Source organism: Lagenorhynchus albirostris, chromosome 12 (assembly GCF_949774975.1).
Source record: "Lagenorhynchus albirostris chromosome 12, mLagAlb1.1, whole genome shotgun sequence".
NCBI lineage: Eukaryota > Metazoa > Chordata > Mammalia > Artiodactyla > Delphinidae > Lagenorhynchus > Lagenorhynchus albirostris.
In genome coordinates, this window is record NC_083106.1 from 41,730,492 (window position 1) to 41,755,238 (window position 24,747).

The 24,747-nt window shown below is 40.1% G+C and overlaps 1 protein-coding gene across 1 annotated transcript in view; it reads right to left on the minus strand.

Moving 5' to 3' along the window:
- Positions 1–17: 17 nt before the first annotated feature.
- Positions 18–24,747, minus strand: part of SLC35F1 (solute carrier family 35 member F1) — a 422,653-nt gene continuing 397,923 nt past the window's right edge. Inside the window, exon 8 of the mRNA XM_060167349.1 lies at positions 18–3,312. Within this exon, the coding sequence (XP_060023332.1) occupies positions 3,088–3,312 (225 nt within the window). The 3' untranslated portion in view covers positions 18–3,087. The remainder of the gene's footprint in view (positions 3,313–24,747) is intronic.

Here is a 24,747-nt window from a genome sequence, read left to right on the forward strand (position 1 = left end):
TCAAGAAAACCAAGAACTCTGTGCTTTCATAAAGCATTTATTTTTATTTGAAAACATTATACAGGCATTACATTGCCACAGCCAGTCCATAGGGGAGCATGCAAATATCAAAAATGGAGAGTTTGTTCAACTTATCGGTGTCAATTTCCTTTTTGGTTCATATTTTCCATTTGCAGTGTCTGGATTAGTGTGCTTTGTTACGTGGCTTGACAGTAGAATCCTACCCATGGGGTAAAATCTGTATTGGTAGCTAGCTGGGGACTCCTAAATGGTTACAAATCAAAAACAAACCCCAAACAAACAATACTACACTGCTTGTCAAAAGGTTAATAGCACAAGTTAGCAATACCTAAACTAAACATTGAAACATTTTCATGGGACACAGTGGTGTAAATTTTTCCATTGCTTGTTCTACCTGGTTGTGTATTTCAGAGTTCGGAGCTGTGGGAAAGTGTGACCAAGGCGAGCAGTATCCCCAGTGCAAGTTGTCATTGAGTAAGTGAGGACCACCGCTTAGGAGAGCTAAGGTTTGCTTACCCAACCAAATTCTAGACAAATTGCTAAAGTCTCATTTGTGGAGGAGAGAGTGGTTGGTGGTGGATTGAAAAGCTGAAATTTTTGCTGGTGTCTACTGAGGTTATGAAATTTCAGAAACTCAAACAGCTAGAGTTTATGATGTCCTACCCCCATTTCCCACCCCACTCCCAAAGGATCGATGTTTTTACACGGAAAAAAAGTTTGTTTCTTGCTATTCTCTTTTTTCCCCGAAGGGTCAATCTGGAACTCCTGATCTCAGACAATTCAGTACGTTATCAGCCTTTCTAAATGGAGAAGAACCAACACAGTGAGCTACCCCAGTGACATGAAAATCTTGTGTACAAGGACATTGGATGGTAAAAGGTATACAGTGAATTCACCTTAACATTCACACTTGGTTTCCATACAGTGGAGTCAATTAAAATATCCTAGAAAATAATTCAGATGGCAACTTGTGGCCATCCACTGATTTGCAAACCCTTTTGAAATTTAAACTTGAAAAAAATTCCCAGTCCACCGAGTCGACTTGGAAATACTTTCATCCACTTATTTCTCATAAGACTTTACTAAGCGTCTACAAATTAGTGTCATAAAAATGAATAAAAAAGACTAAAACATTTGGCTTAAAATAAATACTAAGAATGCAATAAATCAAGCAAATTATGCAAACCAAAGGAATGTAAACACAAAAATAAAACCACAGTCTTTAAAGGTCTTCAGATCTGAATGGACAAAATATCAGAGAAAGGTATTTAATTGGTTTAAAAGGTAGCAGAGAGCAAACATTGGCAAAGCTCTTTTAACTTGATATAGCTTTAATGGTGATTTTTTTTTCACTGAAAATAAAACGTGTTTCTAAGGGGATTGAACAGAGATGAGCATAAAATCTGCATGTCAGAAAAGATAGTTTGTCTGCTCCAACTCCAAGGGCAGGACTACCTGTCCTGGGGTAGAGGGCAGGCAGAAGTGTCACATGGGTGCTGGCGGACAGCATGGGATGCTTCTGCCAGCCGTATTTAGGCCTTGTTCAGGCTACTACGGAAATCCTGACTAAGCTGCGATCTGTTCTCTACCTTACAGAGACCCCTCTGATGTTTTGCTTTGCTTGCTTAAGATGTATTGATTTGAATTGCCCCAAACATTTATTTTCCCTTTACAAACCCTGTAACTCTATCGAGGATCTTTTCGAATCGTATTGAAGCCAGCCAAAGGTAAAGACTATTGCACATACTGACATGTAGAATCTATTGTAAATCATAGAGGTTTGTGGTGTTTCTTGATTTTCTGTGTTTGAAGAAAGGGGTATTTTAAGGGCAACAAAATTAGACCGGTGACACACCCCTCAAAGCCTTATCAGGACCCTGTAATATTCTCTGTATCCGTAAGAATGTTGTGTGATATATTCCGCTATTGAATGGATGCCAAATATGACCACAGTGCCAGACTTTTTCATTGGTGGCATTTTTACCACTACAGAATGGCCAGTTCAATCAAACGATCATCAGAGACTGTTCCACACCAGCACCCCGACTTTGTTGGGAGGCCAAACAACCAATGACACTCCACAGTAAAGGTAATTTCCCATGCTGATGTATTTCAAAAAGGGTGTCATGCAAGAGGGCAGAGGACCATGGCTTTTTCCAATGCCTTGATTGATTTCCATATTATCACTAAAGGAATCTAGGGGGAAAAAGGAAAACCAATATCGTTTTTGAAGAGGGAACATAGGGAGGAACAGAAAGATTTAAAAAAATGTATTGCCCTAAGCACAAATAATATTATTTCTGGGGTTTCCCATAAGCCGCAGAAACGGAACTTTCCTTATCCTGTTATTACAGGGACTTGATTAGCAGAATCATGTGGCACAACAGAAAGGCAATGGCCTGGAGTAATCAGAGATTGAAATATAAAAAGGCTAAAATGTTTGTTTTATATCTATTCCTAGAATAGAGAATTATATGGTCTGTTGCCACTCCCCACAAGGGTCACAGCACAAAATACATATTGAGCAGGCAATCCAACAGGTAACAGAGGAAACCGCGAGCCCCCAGGTCCCAGGATAAGGAAGCGTCATAGGGTGGAGCTCCTGTGGCATGCAGCACTCAGAGACTGTGCACAAAAATAAAGTGTGATTCTTAAAAAGTGACTTGCCATAGAAAAGTGGGATTGATGTTAACTACATGTGAGTGGGTCTGGTGAGAGTTCCCATCAGGAGTACAAAAGCTCCTCCTGGAAGTCGGTGTAGTAACAGTAACCGTAATAATACAAACAATAATACTTGCTTTTGATTCAAACATTTTCACAGTAATTAATGCAGGGGGGTGGTGACCCGGATACACACTAGCTAGGCATCTCCCCAGGTCAGGTGGATCAGAGCCTGTGTCTCCAGGGATGTTTAGCTTATGCCTTTTACAGGCTTTCAGATTCGCTACCTTGCAGTCCACCTGTGTAAACCGCACCTAATAAATACCTTTCTCTATGTACAAAACAGAGATGACGGGCGGACACACGGCCGCGGAGGTGTCCTCAGTGGGCTGGGAGGGTGTCATCCTAGGCCACACGAACGTGGGGCTCGTCTTCAGTCTCCTGGCCCAGGCTGGTATAGGTGACTGAAGGCTCCACCTGAGCTGTGGCTGGTAAGTCCACGACGGGTCCTGAAGGATTGCGGAACTGCTTGTAAACGCGGGGGTCCTGGGCTATGTATGTGGAGGTGGAGGAGTAGAGCACCAGGCCGAGGAGGATGGTGAAGAAAGACAGGAGATAAAGTCCTGAAAACTAAACACAACAGCCAAGTCACTTAGCAGCCAGAGCAGAAGCACTTACCCATGAATGAGGCACAGAGACGGGAGCGGAGCCGTGACAGGCAGCTTGATGAGTCAGCCAAGGATCTTGATGGAAGGTGAATGTTCTCTTCTACCCTGTCTTGGTCTTACTGACTCTCCTTATCTTTTTTCTTGACTCTGTGGCTAACACAGAGGAACACTCAGCTAATTGTCCCTAAAGCACCCATCTGAGTACCTGATGTGAGAGAGAGTTAGTTAATCACGAATTAAAATACAAGTTAAAAGCAAATACTCTTCAATATCACTCAACAAAGAGTTGGTTGTTTGTGACTTCATTAAACACGGAAGAAATAAGAGATATTCCACTTAAGGTTGTAATGAAGCCATAAACACTGAGTCCCTCACTGACACAGCTGCATCAGGCACTTTTGTTTCACCTTAATCCAATTCAGACACTATTTGTCTTCTGAGTAGGAATTGTTATTGACTTTGGTAACTGTCTTTGCAAGATTAGATTATCCTTGGATAGAAAGAAATAGTATAACATTTCATTCTTGCTCCATTAATCTAAAAACAAAACCAAATAGGGATGGATATATAGTGTTCTGTTCCTAAACTACTGCTCGACAACTCATAGAGTTTTGTGGTGAAAAAATAGAAAATATTGGTGTATACAACTTCCCCGAGAATTTACATATGTTTTTGGAAAAAACTACACCTTCTGGGCCTTCTTGAGTAGTTATTCTGGAATTACTTGAGTAGTTAGTGGGGGAGAGGGAGTTAACAGTATGAGTGTTTCCATTTCTGTTTCATACATTCATTCACTCCTTCATTCAACCAATAGTTTTCTTCTATGTCTTCTCTGTATTAAACTTTGAACTATGTGCTGGGGAAAGAGAAATGAAAACATATGGTCCTTACCATCAAGGACTTAATAGTCTCAGTGGAGAAACAGAGGTACAGATAGATTAAAACAATGCAATGCACTTATGGCCTACCAACTCCCATTGTAGTTGACAGCTGTTGTCCCAGTCTTGACTACATCTTGCATCCATTGGGAAAAAAGGATCAATTTGATTTTCCTATTTTATTTTTTATGCTCATACTGTCAAAGAACTAAAAACTGGTAAAAAAAAAAAAAAAGACAAAAATTAATTGGAAGCTGGAAGAAAGGAAAACAGGAAAAGGATCCAGAGAGTCTATAAAGTTAAGTTGCAGTGTTATAATAAAGAGTTAAAAGGTGGCTATGATGCTCAATAATAGGAAAGGCGGTTTTGAAAATGGCACTTAGAAAAAATATTCCTGTGGTTAAAAGTTCCTGCTATGATGTTTTGTTTTGTTTTGTTTTTTACCTCTGTCTGTCTCTTTAGCAGTAGCAAGGTAGTTAAGACTAAAGATCACTTTCTGATTTTCTACAGCACTCCTCACCCTGTCCTATAAGTCCTTTATCCTTCACACTCATATGATAATACTTTCTCAGATGGATTTGTATACTAGACTCAGCTTTAACAGCTTCACTTAATTAGCTTGATTAATTCAGTTTTTCCCAGTGAAAATAATTTTTTTCTTTATGAATTTGTTTGTCAAACAAAATGGTAGCAAAAGAAAACCACTAACTCAGGACTGCTGTATATGATCTCAGAAAACTTGTTTACCCCCAAATTTGCTTCCTGAAGTTCTACATTCAAGAGCTTCATCCTTTACCTGGAACTTTGGCAAATGAAATGAGTTTGTTCCTAACATAAGCAACATTTCAAATATTTTGTTAATGACTCTCATTTTCAAAAATCCTCTCATGCACCTCCAGTTTCCAGTGAGAACTTTTCAGGTCTTGGGTGTGAGGCCGCCCCTGTTGCAGCAGATGAAGGTCGAGAGATTAAGAATGGGGCTCTGAGGTTAGAACTGCATTATAACCACAAACAGGTATTCAAATCTAGCCCCACTCCTCTCTGGCTGTCATTGTGGACAACTTTTCTCAAGGTCCAAGTTTCCTTATCAGTACAGTGGGGATAATAATTGTACCTACTCTATAGAGTTGTTATAAAGATAAAATTAGGTAAAGCACGTGAAGCACTCATCCTACCGCCTACCTTGCAGTGAGTGTTCAACCTACATTGGCTCCATTGTTATTATTATTACAGCACTATCTTATCATCAATGACCTTACATATAAGACTGTTACAATACTCTTATATGATCATTGATGAAATTGCCTTTCTCCTATAGTCCCTTGACTATGGGACTCTGTCTTTCTTGACCAGTGTCAAGTGCAGAGCCTGGCATAGTGTAGGCATCTACTAAGTGTTATTTGCTCTTTGTTTACATTTTGAATGAATTAATGAATTTAATTAAAGTTTCATACTAAAGAAAGAAACCATAAAAACATCAGCCTGTACCAATAGTGTATTTCAAATGTTTTAGCTTTCAACTCAATCCAACGTCATCTCTCATACATAAAATGCTAAACAAAGACTCCTTGAAAGGGAAGTCATAGCACTGATCCTTAATCATTGACTCCAAAAGTCATCTTCAAACCTGTGATCAGTTAGAGGAGAGTGATGATGAATTGGGAGGAGCAATGTAGAAGGCAAGAGTCTGGGTAGAAGAGTGTAGGCTGCTGACCAGAGGACTGGCAGAGGAAGTTTCATAAACTTGGGGTGGACAGATTTGGCAACTGAAATAATGTAGAGACAGGAAAGGATCGGATACAGGGTATGAGAAGGATTTGAATTCCTCTCAATTTCTAATTTTGGCTCCTATATTCTGACTTGATCAATATGACAAAGATTTTAATAGCCATTTTTTTGTAAAGCTAATGCCTTTGTCAGTGTAAAAAATAATACCTGAATCAATCATTTTTGGGGCATGGAACTATCAAGTTGAGTGATAAAACCACTACAAACTGTTTTCCTGGGACACAGCTTTAGAATGACAACACATACCTTACTTACAATGCATTTCCATTTAATCATACAGAATTCACTCTAAAATTGTTCAAAATACAGACAGAATGGAATTTTATGTGACAGAGGCATCTTGGAAGTCACCCAAGGGGTTTTATTAATAGTCGGTAGAGAAAGTTTTCATCTAACACACAAACCTAAAATGGGAGCAGTAACGCAAGCATTAGATTAATCTGAAGAAATACTGAATGTTGAAAATAATTACAGAAAGGCTTTGTATTTTAAAAAGTAAGAAAAAGTTTCATTTTTCTCCTCTTTATAGATTGACAAGAAAAAAGAAAATTTAACAGGGGTAACTAATTGGATGACCCTCAGCTCTGGAAGCTGCACTTATCCTGACAGGGCAATTATTTAAAAACATCAATCAATCAAACAAAAATTCTGTATATTCTAGGCTGCTTAATTTGTTTACTGCAAAGAAATACTCATGCCTAGTTCCTGGAAAGCCATCTCCCGGTGACAGATAAGGTGAGTCTCAGGTAGAGGTTTGCTGCCTCCCTTTAAGAATACGGGCTGCCCAGGACCAGATGGCTTCACAGGCAAATTCTATCAAACATTTAGAGAAGAGCTAACACCTATCCTTCTCAAACTCTTCCAAAATATAGCAGAGGGAGGAACACTCCCAAACTCCTTCTACGAGGCCACCATCACCTTGATACCAAAACCATCACCTTGGTACTCAGACAAGGATGTCACAAAGAAAGAAAACTACAGGCCAATATCACTGATGAACATAGATGCAAAAATCCTCAACAAAATACTAGCAAACAGAATCCAACAGCACATTAAAAGGATCATACACCATGATCAAGTGGGGTTTATTCCAGGAATGCAAGGATTCTTCAATATACGCAAATCTATCAATGTGATAAACCATATTAACAAATTGAAGGAGAAAAACCATATGATCATCTCAATAGATGCAGAGAAAGCTTTTGACAAAATTCAACACCCATTTATGATAAAAACCCTCCAGAAAGTAGGCATAGAGGGAACTTTCCTCAACATAATAAAGGCCATATATGACAAGCCCACAGCCAACATCATCCTCAATGGTGAAAAACTGAAAGCATTTCCACTAAGATCAGGAACAAGACAAGGTTGCCCACTCTCACCACTCTTATTCAACATAGTTTTGGAAGTTTTAGTCACAGCAATCAGAGAAGAAAAGGAAATAAAAGGAATCCAAATTGGAAAAGAAGAAGTAAAGCTGTCACTGTTTGCAGATGACATGATCCTATACATAGAGAACCCTAAAGATGCTACCAGAAAACTACTAGAGCTAATCAATGAATTTGGTAAAGTGGCAGGATACAAAATTAATGCACAGAAATCTCTGGCATTCCTATATACTAATGATGAAAAATCTGAAAGTGAAATCAAGAAAACACTCCCATTTACCATTGCAACAAAAAGAATAAAATACCTAGGAATAAACCTACCTAAGGAGACAAAAGACGTGTATTCAGAAAATCATAAGACACTGATGAAAGAAATTAAAGATGATACAAATAGATGGAGAGATATACCATGTTCTTGGATTGGAAGAATCAACATTGTGAAAATGACTCTACTACCCAAAGCAATCTATAGATTCAATGCAATCCCTATCAAACTACCACTGGCATTTTTCACAGAACTAGAACAAAAAATTTCGCAATTTGTATGGAAACACAAAAGACCCCGAATAGCCAAAGCAATCTTGAGAACGAAAGAAGGAACTGGAGGAATCAGGCTCCCTGACTTCAGACTACACTACAAAGCTACAGTTATCAAGACGGTATGGTACTGGCACAAAAACAGAAAGATAGATCAATGGAACAGGATAGAAAGCCCAGAGATAAACCCATGCACATATGGACACCTTATTTTGATAAAGGTGGCAGGAATGTACACTGGAGAAAGGACAGCCTATTCAATAAGTGGTGTTGGGAAAACTGGACAGCTACATGTAAAAGTATGAGATTAGATCACTCCCTAACACCATATACAAAAATAAGCTCAAAATGGATTAAAGACCTAAATGTAAGGCCAGAAACTATCAAACTCTTACAGGAAAACATAGGCAGAACACTCTATGACATAAATCACAGCAAGATCCTTTCTGACCCACCTCCTAGAGTAATGGAAATAAAAACAAAAATAAACAAATGGGACCTAATGAAACTTCAAAGCTTTTGCACAGCAAAGGAAACCATAAACAAGACCAAACGACAACCCTCAGAATGGGAGAAAATATTTGCAAATGAAGCAACCGACAAAGGATTAATCTCCAAAATTTACGAGCAGCTCATGCAGCTCAATAACAAGAAAACAAACAACCCAATCCAAAAATGGGCAGAAGACCTAAATAGACATTTCTCCAAAGAAGATATACAGACTGGCAACAAACACATGAAAGAATGCTCAACATCATTCATCATTAGAGAAATGCAAATCAAAACTACAATGAGATATCATCTCACACCAGTCAGAATGGCCATCATCAAAAAATCTAGAAACAATAAATGCTGGAGAGGGTGTGGAGAAAAGGGAACACTCTTGCACTGCTGGTGGGAATGTGAATTGGTTCAGCCACTATGGAGAACAGTATGGAGGTTCCTTAATAAACTACAAATAGAGCTACCATATGACCCAGCAATCCCACTACTGGGCATATACCCTGAGAAAACCAAAATTCAAAAAGAGTCATGTACCAAAATGTTCATTGCAGCTCTATTTACAATAGCCCGGAGATGGAAACAACCTAAGTGCCCATCATCGGATGAATGGATAAAGAAGATGTGGCACATATATACAATGGAATATTACTCAGCCATAAAAAGAAACGAAATTGAGCTATTTGTAATGAGGTGGATAGACCTAGAGTCTGTCATACAGAGTGAAGTAAGTCAGAAAGAAAAAGACAGATACCGTATGCTAACACATATATATGGAATTTAAGAAAAAAAATGTCATGAAGAACCTAGGGGTAAAGCAGGAATAAAGACGCAGACCTCCTAGAGAACGGACTTGAGGTTATGGGGAGGGGGAAGGGTGAGCTGTGACAGGGCGAGAGAGAGTCATGGGCATATACACACTAACAAACGTAGTAAGGTAGATAGCTAGTGGGAAGCAGCCGCATGGCACAGGGATATTGGCTCGGTGCTTTGTGACAGCCTGGAGGGGTGGGATAGGGAGGGTGGGAGGGAGGGAGATGCAAGAGGGAAGACATATGGGAACATATGTTTATGTATGACTGATTCACTTTGTTATAGAGCAGAAGCTAACACACCATTGTAAAGCAATTATACCCCAATAAAGATGTTAAAAAAAAAAAAAGAATACGGGCTGCTGTCTGAAGTGTACTCCGTGGTCCTCACCGCAGTCAACTGTAGCCCATCAGAAGATGCTGTGTGTTTGGTGCTGCACTTTTGCCTGCATTTTATCTGACTTGTAACTTTGAGAAGCTGAAAAAGGATGCACCCTTTCTCACTACCCCACTGTACACACTACTGACTTTTCTCCTGCCTTTTTCCATCTTGACGGGTCTCACTGCTAGCAAGGATCAGAAAGCAGTTGCTGTACAGAAGGAGAATGTCTGCGTGTTGCTTAAAGCAATCTGACTGGGACACGAGCCATCATTCAGAATGGGGTGGCTTGGAAGACTGATGATAAATCTGCACCAAGCTCTTTAACCTCCAACCAGGGATGAAACCTAGCTCTTAGCCAGCTGGCAGCTCAATATAATTACTAGTTAGCGAATGGGACATTCAGCACATCAGTTAGGGACAGACCAAATTTTCATTTTAGTTTTGGTATTAAACATCTAAGTCGAGTTTTAATAAACGAATGACTTGAATGGGCCTAAATCTATACAAGTAGAAAACCACATGGTTTGAAAGCCATTTCAAAGTATATTTATAAATATATCAACTATACTATGTGGGGAAGAGGGCAGTTTTTAAGGGAGGTATTCTTTTTTGGGTTGACTAAAAGATGGCAGGGGTAAGCAGAGGAGAACGTGGGCAACCGCAGAGAGGCGTGAGGTAGGGCATGAAGTGACTGTGGGTTAAAGCTCTACTTTCACTGAATGTGTGTACCAACTGCCTCTACATGGAGGGCCTGGTTTTTCCTTCTTTCCCGGACAGCACGTTAAAAGAGGCCTTTTATGGTGTGTGCCTCTGTGTAACATGGCTTTTACAAGGTTCCTGATGTTAGACCGGCTGCTTCTGCTCAGTGACTCCACTTGGGCCTATTAATGACCAGAACTAATTTTGATTTAATAGGTAATGAAAAGTTAAAAGATTCTCTTAGTTCTTAAAGAGAGATGTATGGCAGTTCTGTCACCAAAAAAACAAAGGTTCGTTGGAATCAGAAATGATGTCGCTTGTGAGAGGTGGAAGAAAGACATGGAAAAGAGCAGTTGGTGGGTTTGCTAGGAAAGTGGGGTTCAGGGGAATGAGACTTGGGTAAAGCTCCTGAAGTTATCTGAGAAGAAGGGCAGATTTAGATTTAAATCCAATTTAGGTCTAACTTGGAGAGCTAAGGAAGCTCAGAGAAAATACAATTGGAAGGAGGGAGAAAATAAGGTCAAATCAGAAAGAAGATACAGGCAAAGAAAATTTCTCAATAGCTAGGAGGAAACAGGACCGAAAAACTTGGAGAGCCCCTTTCTCCCATATAATTCTTTTCTAAATTTACCCAGCACGTATTTTTCTCTCTTTGTCTCTCTCTTTTAGTGTATACACACACACACACGCGCGCGCGTCTATGAGCCACTACTGCTGACCTGATAGGATCCGCCTTCTGAACTTTTCTTGAGAGAAGCTGCGTAGCCTGAAAGAACGCCACCCCTGAAGGCTTCTCATATATAGCAGGTGAGCAAAGGAGTTGAAACTGGTCTCTCAACTGCATAAGGAAGCTTCTCAGAAATGAATTCAAGGATATTTCTAATTTGCCTTAGACATGGCTTTTGACGTGGAAGGATTTCACGTATACAAAGGACATGTGGCCACAATAATGATTTCCTTTCTAGTTCTTATTCAAGTTTATTCTTTTAAACAGACACGGATGTAATCAAACCTTTCCACATTTTAAACTCTTTAGCAGAAAACATCCGAGAAGGTAGAGTCTGGGAGTCTACAAATGTAGCAGTTGCTTCAGAAGTCAATGCAATCATGGGTAAGAAGAACCATGAAAGCAGTGACTGGTCATTCCCAAGGTTATATGCACAGGCTGGTAAAGGTGAGGTTCAAGAGCCGCTGGGAAGAATTTCCATGTAGAGAGACTGGCCTGGCAATTTCAGCAGCAAGTTATGCCTGGGAAAAATTAGACTTTTAATTAAATTTGGGAAACTGTCCTGAATACTCTGCAGTGTAAAACAAAGTGTCTTCTCCCCTGTACTACCACACTCCATGATATAAAATGCACATATAAAGCCAAATCAACTGGTACATCTAACCAAGATTCCTAGACTAAAAGGAATAAATAAGCCCAATTCTGTTTCAGACAGAATCAGATTACACAGCTTGGAGATCTTAGGTACCAGGGTAATTTAAAGACACATCAGTGACAAAGTTAAGCAAAATACCAATTAAGAGAATGAATCATGGGACGTCCCTGGTGGCGCAGTGGTTAAGAATCCACCTGCCAATGCAGGCGACACGGGTTCAAGCCCTGGTCCAGGAAGATCCCACATGCCGCGGAGCAGCTAAGCCCGGGTGCCACAACTACTGAGCCTGAGCTCTAGAGCCCACATGCCACAAGTACTGAGCCCAGGAGCCACAACTACTGAAGTCCACATGCCTACAGCCCATGCTCCGCAACAAGAGAAGCCACAGCAATGAGAAGCCCTAGCACCGCAATGAAAAGTATCCCCTGCTCACCGCAACTGGAGAAAGCCCACGCGCAGCAATGAAGACCCAACACAGCCAAAAATAAATAAACTAATTAAAAAAAAGAATCAATCCATTAATTCTTCAAAAAAAAAGAATGAATCATAATTAAAGATAATGCTGCCATCGTGGAGTTTTTAAGTCCAAATATTATGGGTAGGTAAAATTGGATTTTGTAACTAAAAGGGGAGCCCAAGGTCTCTTGGGTCCCCACTTGATATGTGGGTTGAAAGGTGGACCCTGTGGATCACAGCCAGTCTGCTGAGTGTCCTGGGCCGGGAGGGAGAGGACAGCTCACCAATGAAAACACGTCTCTCAGAAGCCGTTTGAGTATAAGAGGGCTGTGGACCACACCTTGAACCTGGGAATGGAATGGTGGGGAGAAGAAGACCAGAGGAAGAAGACCAGAGGAAGCTGGTCCTTGCTGGGCAGGCTGTAAGCTATGGCCTGGGTGGGATCCTGTGACAAAAGGCTCTGCCTGGTCCTGATCTATTGCTGCTGAATCTGAGTCAATTGCTATTCAGGGCAAGGAAACGAGACAGACCTGACTCCACAGAAACATCAACATAAACAAGTTGGTACTTGACCTCCTAATTTTGGCTCTGCACTAACCTAACAAGACCATTTTTATCATTATTAAGGGCATTAAAAATGCAAAAGTTCTGCTTCTGAGTTTTCTGAACTGGAAATAAATTCCCCTCAGAGGCCCAAGCTTTTTCAAATTCTTTGGACCTGCCTCATTATTGCTTTGTCTCCTAGTCTTATCTCCTCTTATTTCTCTTCCTCCTCTTTTTTCTTCATTCTTTTTTGTTTTTAAGAAAATAAAAAGGGGCTAAATTTCTCTGGCTAAATATTGCAATATTTCTTTTTTCTAAGTCATAGCATGGAAAATACCAAATGTGGGCATGGCACACAATCTATCGACAGACACTGAAACTGGTTGTTTTTAGGGACTAAGAATACTGACCTCCACGCCTCCTTCCACATTCTTTCTCCAATTAGGAGAGAGGAAATAATCCCAAATTCATGCTAATCTAATTGAGACAGAAAATAAATCAATGAGTACCTTAGTCCAAATGCCAAATGGTCTCTCAATCCATATCAGAAAACCAAGATATCACTAAGATTTAAAAACTTGGGAAACAACTTATCCTCCAAATATCATATTGTTAAGGAGAGAAGCAGCAACCAGGGCCTTTGCCTCTCCGTGGCCTGACACTGTCACTCGGGGCAAGGCTACGTCCCCCTCGCCATCTGAGTTCAGTCTATGAGGCCTTCTGTTTGGTTTGCAAAACCAATTCCTCTGGCAGTGTATTCTGTGCAGCCAATCACATCTAAGGCCAATAAGGGTTCTTTTACAGGCAAGTATCTTCCCCTGTGGGTAATTTCACACATGAGTACAGCAACAAGGAGCTAAAAATGGATTCCTGCCACTATCTTTTATATGACAAACAGACCTTTTCACTTGTTTTGATGAATTGTTAGAAATCCTCGTTCATGCAGATTTCTATTCTCTGCCGTCCAGCAAAAGACCTTCATAGCCAAGCCGGAAGTGGAATAAAAGGGGGCTGATCTGTGGGAACGTTTAATTATAGGCTCACTTACAACAAAGGCCGTTCGATGGCTCATATATGTCTCCTTCCCACGACTGGTTCTTATTATCACTAGTCAAGGAAGGATAACATTTGTGTGTGAGGTACACCGAGCAGTGGCCTTCACTCTCATGTTTGGACTCTTGCATCACACGAGATCTATTTTCTCTCTACACAACACAGGGGTGCACACTGGGCTGGAGTGATTTTGCAAGGGACTGAATTTTAAAGCAGGTGAAGGATCTTAATTTATGGAAGTGATAGTATTGCAGCTCAGTACACCTCAAAGAACATCTGTTCCATTACAGTGGAATCAAGAGATGGAAACGGGAGTGGCACCATTCACTTTTTCCTAGTGATCCATTGGTAAAATTTTGCTTCCTGTCACTGCAACCTTATGCTCTGCTGATCTAAAAGTCTTAGTTCCAAAGGGAGGAACATTTTCACCAGGAGACACACAATGATTCCACTGAACTGAAGTTAAGATTGGCACCCAGCTACTTCGGGCTCTTCGTGCTTCTCAATGAACAAAGAAGGGAGCTCTTGTCACCGTGCTGGGGTGGTCAGCCTCGGTTACCAAGGGGAAATTGGCCTGCTACTTCATGATGGAGGTAAGAGTACATCTGGATTACAGATCTCCTAGGCATCTCTTTGTATTACTATGGCCTGTGACTGAAGTCAATGGAAACCTTCAACAACCCAATCCAGGCAGGACTACTAATGGCTCGGACTCTTTAGGAATGAAGGCTGGGTCACCCCACCAGGTAAAGAACCACGTGGTTGGCTGAGGTACTCGCTGACGACAAGTGGAGTAGAGAACGGGTACTGGAAGAAGGTAGTTATAAGTACCAGCTACAGCAGCATGACCCGTTACAGAAATGAGGACTGTAATTGTCACGAGTATTTACTCCTTACTTTGTTATTAATATGGTTGTCAGTGTGTGTGTATAAAATATCTTTGTTTTCTCCCTTCTCTTATCCCCTTATCAGATAAGATGTATTGATTTTACACCATAGTATTTAAGTTACAGGACATCAAGGAGAAGAGTGAACATCCCCCAAGATGTTTGCATCCTTTTCTAGGGAAAAGGTTGGTGTGTTTTCAGTTGTGTGCAGGCTGGTTGTATCATGTTGGGCAAAAGTACCATCTTGTTATTGTCTTTATTTTGAGATTAAGTATGATTTAAAGAGATGTGTGTATGGGTGCTGGGTTGAGAAGACGTAGACCTGTGACAGTTAATTTTATGTCTCAGCTTGGCTAAGTCATAGTGCCTAGGTATTTGGTCAGACATCAGTCTGGAGGTTGCTGTGAAGATATATTTTAGAGGAAATGAACATTTAACTCAGTGGACTCTGAGTAAAGCAGATTACCCTGCATAATGTGGATGGGCTTCATTCAATCAGTTGATGGTCTTAAGAGAAAAAGACTGAGGTCCCCGAGGAAGAAGGAATTCTGCCTTTGGACTCAAGCTGCAACACCAATTCTTCCCTGGGACTCCAGCCTGCCAGGCTGCCCTCCAGATTTCAAGCTTGCCAGCCTCTACAATCACATGTGACACTTCCTTAAAATAAATCCATCTCTCTAGCTCTAGATTGGAAGATGGATAGATAGGACTATGTAGTGATAGAGATAAAGATAGATAAACACACACACACACACACACACACACACACACACACACACACACACACACACACACACACACACACACACACACACACACACACACACACACACACACCCTATTGGTTCTATTTCTCTGGATAACCCTGACTATTAACAACACAAAAATCTGTTATATTAAAGGGCTAGATGCTGATATAAACTTTCATAACAATTTCTCTCCATGGCAAGTTTTAGAAATGGAGTGTTTAATGATATTTTCCAGGCAATATCAAGTGGTGGTTCACAGTACAAGCTCTAGAGTCAGAATGCTGGGGTTTGCATACCTGTTTGCCACCTCCTTGCTATGGTCTTGGACAAGTTCCTTACTTCTCTATACCTCTGGTCATGCATCAGTTAACAAAGGATAATAATAGTACCTGCCATATGGGACTTTTGTGAGCATTAAATGAAATGCATGTATAAAACTTTTGGTGCAGTTCTTGGCACATAGTAAATGTTCAATAAATGTCAGCTATATTGTTATCTTTATATCACAAGAAGTAAATGCTAAAGCAAAGATAGATATAAAAAACCTTCCTCAATAGCCCTCTCTGAAAACTTCAGCATAAATCAAGTTGAACTGAAAATGCATTTATAGAATTGGCAACTTAAGAGACAATCAATCCATCTGGAGAGGAAGGCTTTTTTGGCAATGCAAATAATAACCCCCTGGCTTATAGGCTCAGTGTCTGGACATATTTATCTTGAGTTTTCTTACAATGATAATTATATAAGTCCTCATAAATTCCTATTCTGCTTTACCTTGTTTATTAATTTTGAGCAACTGCTCCCCATTGACACAAATCACGTTTGAGCAGCCCTGAGTATATGTAAGTTTAGCAATTAATTTTGCTTCCTCATTGTGCTAAGCTTTAAAGTGGACCCCAAAGTACATTCACATCCTAATCCCTGGAACCTGTGAATGTTGGTTACCCTATTTGGAAAAAGGGTATTTGCAGATGTGATTAAGGAGTTTGAGATGACAGATTATCCTGGGTGCTATGGACTGAATTGTGTACCCCTCCCCAACAAATTTGTATATTGAAGCCATGACCCCCAATGTATCTGTATTTAGAGATGGGGCCTCCATTAAGGTAATTAAAGTTAAATGAGGTCATAAAGGTGGACTAGTGTCCTTATGAAAAGAGATCAGAGAGCTCTCTCTCCCACTGCCCTGCGCTCCCCCTCATGTGTACACACGGAGGAAAGGCCGTGTGAAGATGTGAGAAGGCAGTTGTCTGCAAGCCAGGAAGAGAGCCCTCACCAGAAACTGAACCCTGCTGGACTCTGATCTGGGACTTCCAGCCTTCAAATGTGTGACAAGTTTCTGTTGTCCAAGCCACCCAGCTTATGGTATTTTGTTATGGTGGCCAGAGCAGACTAATACATCTGGGTTATTCAGGTGGGCCTGAAATGCAGTCACATGTATCTTACAAGAGGGAGCAGAGGAAGGTTTTAGACTCACAGAGAAGAAGAGGATGTGAAGACAGAGAAGAGAGATTTGAAGATGCTGGCCTTAAAGACTGGAGCGATAGAGCCACAGGCCAAGGAATGCTGGCAGCAACAAAAGCTGGAAGAAAGAACAGATTCTCTAGAGCCTAGAGCCTCGAGTTGGAACATGGCTCTGCTGAACCTTAGCCTTGGCCCAGTGAAACTGATTTCGAACTTCTGACCCCAGAACTGTGAGAGAACAAATGTCTGTTTGTTTCAAGCCACCAAAGTTTGTGGTAATCTGTTACAGCAGCCCTATGAAACTAATAGACTCAGTAACTATTAGTAATAGACGCAGTAACTAATAGCTCAGTAATTATTCATTTAATAACTGAGCTTAACCATGATCTGAGACCCTATATATCACCCTAAATATCATATTCATCCCTTCAAGAAATGCTTACCGAGTTCCTATTATGCATCATGTGCTGGGGGTACGGTGACAAATAAAATGGATATAACTCTGTTCCCAGTTTCCAGTCTATCGTGGGAGACAGACTAAAACTAACTTGAAGAACTTAATCTGTAATATGACTTTGGGAAAGACTGCTGTGGTTGCAAAAACTCCTATATCTCCTATATCCCCCCTTCCTCTTTGGAACAGTTTTCTCAGCATTTATCTGAGATGCTGTCTCCCAGGCTTTAAGTCCTAAGAATGTCGAATAAAATATAACTCTCAACTTTTAGGGTGCATTTTTTCAGTCAATGAGCCATAGGACACAGGCACTCAGGAAAGTTGTCAGGCCCTTAGAGGTCAGCAGGGCATCTAAATTTTGCTCAAAATGCAGTGAGAAAGAAGTTAGTAAGGGTATTCAGAAGAAGAGAACATAATCTGATTGGTGTTTTAAAAGGATCACCCCGGCTGCTGGTGGGTGATTAACTGTAGAGACTGTCAACTAAAAAAAACCAAAACACACCACCTAAAAGTTGAGAATTATGTTTCTTTGGCGGACAAAACTGAGCACTTAAACCCAGGATGCAGCCTCTCAGACAGCTCTGAGGGACTGCTCTGAAGAGCTAAGGGAAGAGCCAGGATATATAGGAGTTTTTGCAACAAAGACCAGGTAGTTGGAACATCAAAAGATTACTATTAATTACAGAAAACAGACATCTCAAGTTAAGGAATTTAGCACTTTTCTGTGTATGGAAAGATGCAAGAGTCTGGGCTCACTGAAATCATTCCTTTGATATGCACCCCAGCTGTCTGGGGCCAGTGTCCTGTACTTTCTCACCCTGGGTCTCCTCAGAGTGCACCGTGGGGGGTGGCTGCAGTGGCTGACTTCTAGGTGCATCCTGTTTCTATCCTGAGTCCCGTGGCTGTAATGTGATGACTGTGATGTGATGCAACGTCCTTTGTTTTCGGATAGGGCAGGTAACATTGTTTCATTGACAAGAGGAATTAGTGGAAGCAGAAAGACCAAGAGACTATTGAAATGGTCTAAGTGAGAGATGGTTGTATTCTGAACCAAGAGGATGGCAGTAGAAACAGAAGGGGATCTATTTTGTCGGAGGATGGATAGAATTTGCTGATGGAGTACACGTGGGGAGTGAAGAAGAGAGAAATTAAGAATCTCAATTACTGAAGCTGACTGTTCTGAGAGTATGTGATTCTCTCCTAAGCATTTCTCATGGTGCGTTTATTGTCCTATTGTCACATATCATCTTTTTAATGGAGAGGATTTACTCTTAACACCTTCTATAGCACTAGCATACACCGCGTGGTGTCGTAGGTATAATTCCTGCCAATTGGTCTCCTTTCTCGCAACCTGAGAAGTGTTCTAAGATGAGAACCATATTTAGGAAGGTACATTTCATAACAATTCTAAATTAAGATTGATAATCTTAGATAGCAAACAAAGCTGTGGTCTACTTCCTCCAAAGTATTTTCACGTGTATCATCTCATTTCATTTTCAGAAAACCAGTCCCTCAGAGAAGTACAAAGCGCCGCGATGAACGACTTGGAATTGAGGACATGGGAGGTGTGGGCAGGTCTAACAGAGAACTTAGGGCTTGTCTTGTAGTGACAGCTGACACAGCACCCAGAGGTTCCACCCAATTCTCTTCCCGTCTCCTAAATGCTTGGTTAACTGCATTGCAGCGTAACTCTTTTTGTTTCTTCCATTCCCTATATTCAAGTTTCTAGGGCAATCCATATCTCTTATTGTACAGGGGTGGGTGGGGCTCAACTTTATTTAATTCCACATATCTTGGAACAACTTTAATGGATTGTTGATGAATTTGGAAGCTGTTCTTTCTCAATTCATAGAAATGCACAATCATCAAGAAATATTATCCCGGCTGCAGGAGGGGGAAACCCCTTGACAAAATGAAAAATGAACTCTCCTGCAACCATACTGGAATTCCTCATTTCCTTCTCTCACATGCACCTGCTGGTGGCAAGAGAGACAGAAAAATGAAATAAACGGATGAGTAATTTATTGTGAAGAATATCTTGATGTGGCAGCTGTCAAGGAAGCAATCATATTATGGTTGCAATGGCTAATAAATTTTTTTTCTAAATAAGAAGTCTGGTCCGTAGACTGAAAAAAAATGCACTACCTAAAAGTTAAGAATTATGTTTTATTTGGAGAATTTCCTGAGGACTTAAGCCCAGGAGACAAGTTCTCAGACAGCTATAAAAGGGAGTATTCCTAAGAGGTAAGGGAGGAGCCAGGATATATAGGAGTTTTGCAAAAACAAACTAGGTAGTTAAACATCAAAAGATTTCTGCTAATTAAAGAAAAACAAACATCTCAAGTTAATGAATTTAGTGCTTTTCTCTGTAGATGCGAGAATCTGGACTCATGGAAACCATTCCTTTGATATGCACCTTAACTATCTAGGGTCAGTATCCTGTTTTTCTCCATCCTGAATCCCCTCAGGGTGCACAGTCTGGGCTGAAGTGGCTGATGGCCTGATGGCTGCTACATCCTTTGTTTACTGGTAAGGCCAGCGACACTCTTGATCCACAGAACGCGATAAGTAGCTGCCACCTTCTTAAATAGTCCTCGACACTCACTTTTTAATTCCAGAATATCACTGAGAAGTATCGGCAGGAGGCCCAGAATATTTGGTTAGTCCATCATAAAATCTTACATCATTATTATTACTTTTTCCCAGAATTGTATAATACTTGAAATCCATGAAGTGCTATAAAAAATGTGACAGACATTCAACACTGTTCATTTCTTTTTCTTTGTACCTATTATTAAAAATTAAATTATCTAATGTCTTAGGAGTTGCAAAAAATGTGAATTTTGGGTTATGTTACTATTATACAAACACATTTTTTTAAAATAAAAATCTAGAGGTTTCCCCTAAATTTGACATCCATGAATTGATATACCCATCTATATGTCTCTATATGTCTCTCTCAGTATATTGTTTTGAGGGAGATGGTGAGAAGTCACTTAAGCTGTAAGGACATATGTCACTTGGAAACGACCTTCTTTATTGTCAAATTAACCTGTGCATATATACAATGGTTTTCTCCGGACACGTGATTCTGGGAAAGTTAATTGGATAATATTATTGTTATTATCTGATATTGTTGTTTCTCCTGGGGCACACAGTATGCAGAAAGTCAGTTTAGGATGTGCTCCCTGTCTCCAGATGGCTTTGCTTCCTCCTTCTCTGTAAGCTATGGCTTTAATATCCATCTTAGCTCAGGACTGTTGTTTTGCATTGGCACCCTACGCATTCCTTTACGTAAAACGAAAACAATTTAACCAATAAACTGAAGACGTTTCACTGTATTGTATGCATGCCACAGATATCCTTATAACAAAACTAACAGATGCGGCCTTAGATGCCACCAAGAACTCAAATAGGAGGCGGATACTCCACTTATTCTAAAGCTGCGTAGAAATGATTACAATTAGCTTTGAAAACAAGTCCACACACTTGAAGTGCAAAAAAATCTGTAGCATTCTGTGTAGAGCTTTGTTGATGCTGGAAGGCTGTAGCGTTCCAGCAGCTTTGTTAATGATACACTCTGCAGAGGAAATGGTTGTTTCCTGGTGCTGAAGATTAGGGAAAAGTTTGCAAGGACAATTACAGTCCACATCAGGGGTCAGTAAACTAACAAATCTGGCAGCTGCCTGGTTTTGTAAATAAAGTTTTATTGGAAGACAGCCATGTCCATGGCAGAGTTGAGTGGCTGTAAAGACTGTCTGGCCTGCAAAGCCTGAAATATCTCTAGTCTGAACTTTTACAGAACTGTTTGTGGACCCCTGTGGATGTAGACACATCAACAAATACAGATATAGATACAGAAATACAGTATATGATAACGACATTTCACAATTTTACCGTGGGATGACTTATGAACAATAAATCTGAATATTAGATATGATTTTTTCTGTAAATAGAATAAATGTCTTAGCCAATTTTCAACCTTGACGTGAGTTCCATGCTTCCTGTCTCCCACGACAATGTATACAGTTATTATGGCATTGAACTGGTTTCTAATACCCATGTTCCCTTGAGATGTTCCCTAAGCAATCCATCAATGCAAAGAGTGAATCAAAACAGTGACTTACTATTGTGGGATCTAAATTTTGAACTTTTCAGCAGGTTTCGTCAACTTGAGATGTAAAGAGTCCGTATCAATCAAAAGCTTTCTGCATCCTATGTGAAAATTTCTAGATAACATTCAGCTTAGAAAACTGAAGTTTAACCTTTAATGTTTCTTGTAGAAATAGGCCTTTCATTGAATAAATAATTGATGAACAACTACCATGCCAGGCCCTGTACCAGATATCAGGGATCCAGCAGAGAGGGAGACATGCATGGCCCCTGTCGTCTTGAGCTTAGAACTTACTTCTTACATAAGGTCTGTCCTTTCATTTAAAGCTGTGACTGGGTAGTGCACAAAGGCAACATCAACATAATCCCTAACTGCTGAGACTTCCAGAGCAACGGGAAATAGCTCCACTCCTGCACGAAAATGCCTGGTTCAATGGAGCATCAAGAAGGAACCAGATGTAATACTGGTAGCCAAAATTTACGTTCAAGTTGCATTGAGTGAGATTGCTAAATGTGAGGCCCCACAGAATGGTTTACAGTGTATTTATTTAAAAAATAGAACCACATCCCAAAATATATTTAAATGAGGAAGAAACTAAGCATATGACTAAGTTGGTGCTTAGCAATGCAATGAGTGAAGAGTTTTAGTTATGTAAAAAGAATGAGGAAAACAAACACAGAGAAACCCTTTAATTTTTTGTCCATGTTTGTCAATTAAAACCAAGAATAAACCACTTAGAAACTTCTAATCAGAGTCTCATTGCAATTTTGTCCCATTTTTCAATGGCAGAGATTCGTATTTAGATTTCCTTTTTATTTGAGGGGACTGCTAGCCTTATGTATTTCTGAACTGAAAATAAATTTTTTTATGATTATAAAAATAACAAATGTTCAGATAGTGTTTCAGCAATACATAATTTAGCCAATACTTTTAAGTGAAGAACATGAAATACAAGCACTCAAAATTCTACCATCCTTGATAATGGCGCTATTTATTGAGTGTTCACTGCGCCAGCTACAGTAGGTGATCTACACACACTATTTCATTACTATAAGGACCCCTAATGCCACCAGTTATACGGTATCCACTATTGTGACCCCCATTTTGCTGATGGGGAAACTAAGGTTGAGAGAAATTAAGTAACTTTGGCCCCTGGTAGCATCAGGGGTTCTTGTATAGAATTCAGAGGGTCTTCAAACCTGGACAAGAAACCCGGATTTTTAATTTCGTTGACCTCTAGCTGACGTTTAACATGTCTTTGTCATAAATGTAAGCAATGAGCTACATTAGTATTGTTGTACCATAGACTCTTTCGCAATAGAAATCACATGTATTTTTATATCACACTACAATTGCTGCACAGATGTCTCCAAATATTGCTTACACTCGTCACTGCTTTGAAATGATAATAGTTATTAGAGGTGCTTCCAGATCTTGTGGTTTGTATATTACTATAACATCACATTTAAAAATATTTTGATAACTTTATTTTAATACAACCAGCCTGCTTTGTAATGCTACGTATTTTATTTTAGACATTTAGAAACATTGAAAAAGGGGTCTTCAGGCTTCACCAAAGGGACTGCCAAAGGGACACATGGCACAGAAAAGGTAGGGGCCCCTTGGTAGGGAGTGAGCTGAAATGCACACAGGTGCTCTGACTCCAGAGCTTGGGCTCAGGCTTGTGACAACTCTGTCATTCTGCGTGCCCTTGGACGCGGGTTCACATTTTGGTGAAGATAGTTTCAGCTCTCTCTCCAATTTGGAGAGAATTGATTAAGTGGTGATTAGGCAAACTCAGGGAAAAGTCAACGAAACATTCTTAGGAAAAAAAACCTTTCCCTTCTTCCTCTTATTCTCAAGGAGGCAGGGGAATTGGGGCTTGCCATTATCTGGGCCTCTGGGGTGAACTGGGGGAGCAGTTTCAAGGCCACCAAGGAACTGTACCCCTGGGAGTGGGACAGGTCATAGACCAAGTTGACTTACAAGTGTAAAGACATCAGAGACATTCTCAACCAGAAGAAAACCCAGAGATACCACACTTGTGAACTCTTGGGGAAAAAATAAAACCAAATTCCTTAATGACAAAATCCAGTCACTCAAAAGATTGGAAAGGGGACTGGGTGCGGTGCCCAATTTTTAAAACAAAAAACCTCTCAATAGCTATAAAGCTCTGAGAAAAAGTGTTACCTAAAAAAAGTTCTCCTCTGAATACAAACATAAGACATATTTTCAAGGAAGCAAAGAATACTTCCTGACAGACCCACCACTAGCCCAGTGGCACTTTTGCAGTGACTATAAAGTCTCCCCTCTTCAAGGCACTTGACCATCTGCTGGAACATATTCCTTATAAATGGACAAACTGCACTGTGGACAGCCTGGACAACCATGCATGGCAGCCCTGCTTCCTGACGATACCAATAGTGATGAAATCCAGCCAAATAAGAGAAAAATCAAGATAAGGAATTCAGAAAAGAGCCTGGATTTCAGAGACTGGTGGTATAGCAAATGTAGTAAGTATGGAAATACAGGCTTTAAAACCATAGGGATTATATTGATAGAAATTAACTATTAAAATAATAGACAATATAAAAACAGTACAACACAACTGACAAAGGATTAATCTCCAAAATTTATAAGCAGCTCATGCAGCTCAATAACAAAAAAACAAACAACCCAATCCAAAAATGGGCAGAAGACCTAAATAGACATTTCTCCAAAGAAGATATACAGACTGCCAACAAACACATGAAAGAATGCTCAACATCATTCATCATTAGAGAAATGCAAATCAAAACTACAATGAGATATCATCTCACACCAGTCAGAATGGCCATCATCAAAAAATCTAGAAACAATAAATGCTGGAGAGGGTGTGGAGAAAAGGGAACACTCTTGCACTGCTGGTGGGAATGTGAATTGGTTCAGCCACTATGGAGAACAGTACGGAGGTTCCTTAATAAACTACAAATAGAACTACCATATGACCCAGCAATCCCACTACTGGGCATATACCCTGAGAAAACCAAAATTCAAAAAGAGTCATGTACCAAAATGTTCATTGCAGCTCTATTTACAATAGCCCGGAGATGGGAACAACCTAAGTGCCCATCATTGGATGAATGGATAAAGAAGATGTGGCACATATATACAATGGAATATTACTCAGCCATAAAAAGAAATGAAATTGAGCTATTTGTAATGAGGTGGATAGACCTAGAGTCTGTCATACAGAGTGAAGTAAGTCAGAAAGAAAAAGACAGATACCGTATGCTAACACATATATATGGAATTTAAGAAAAAAAAATGT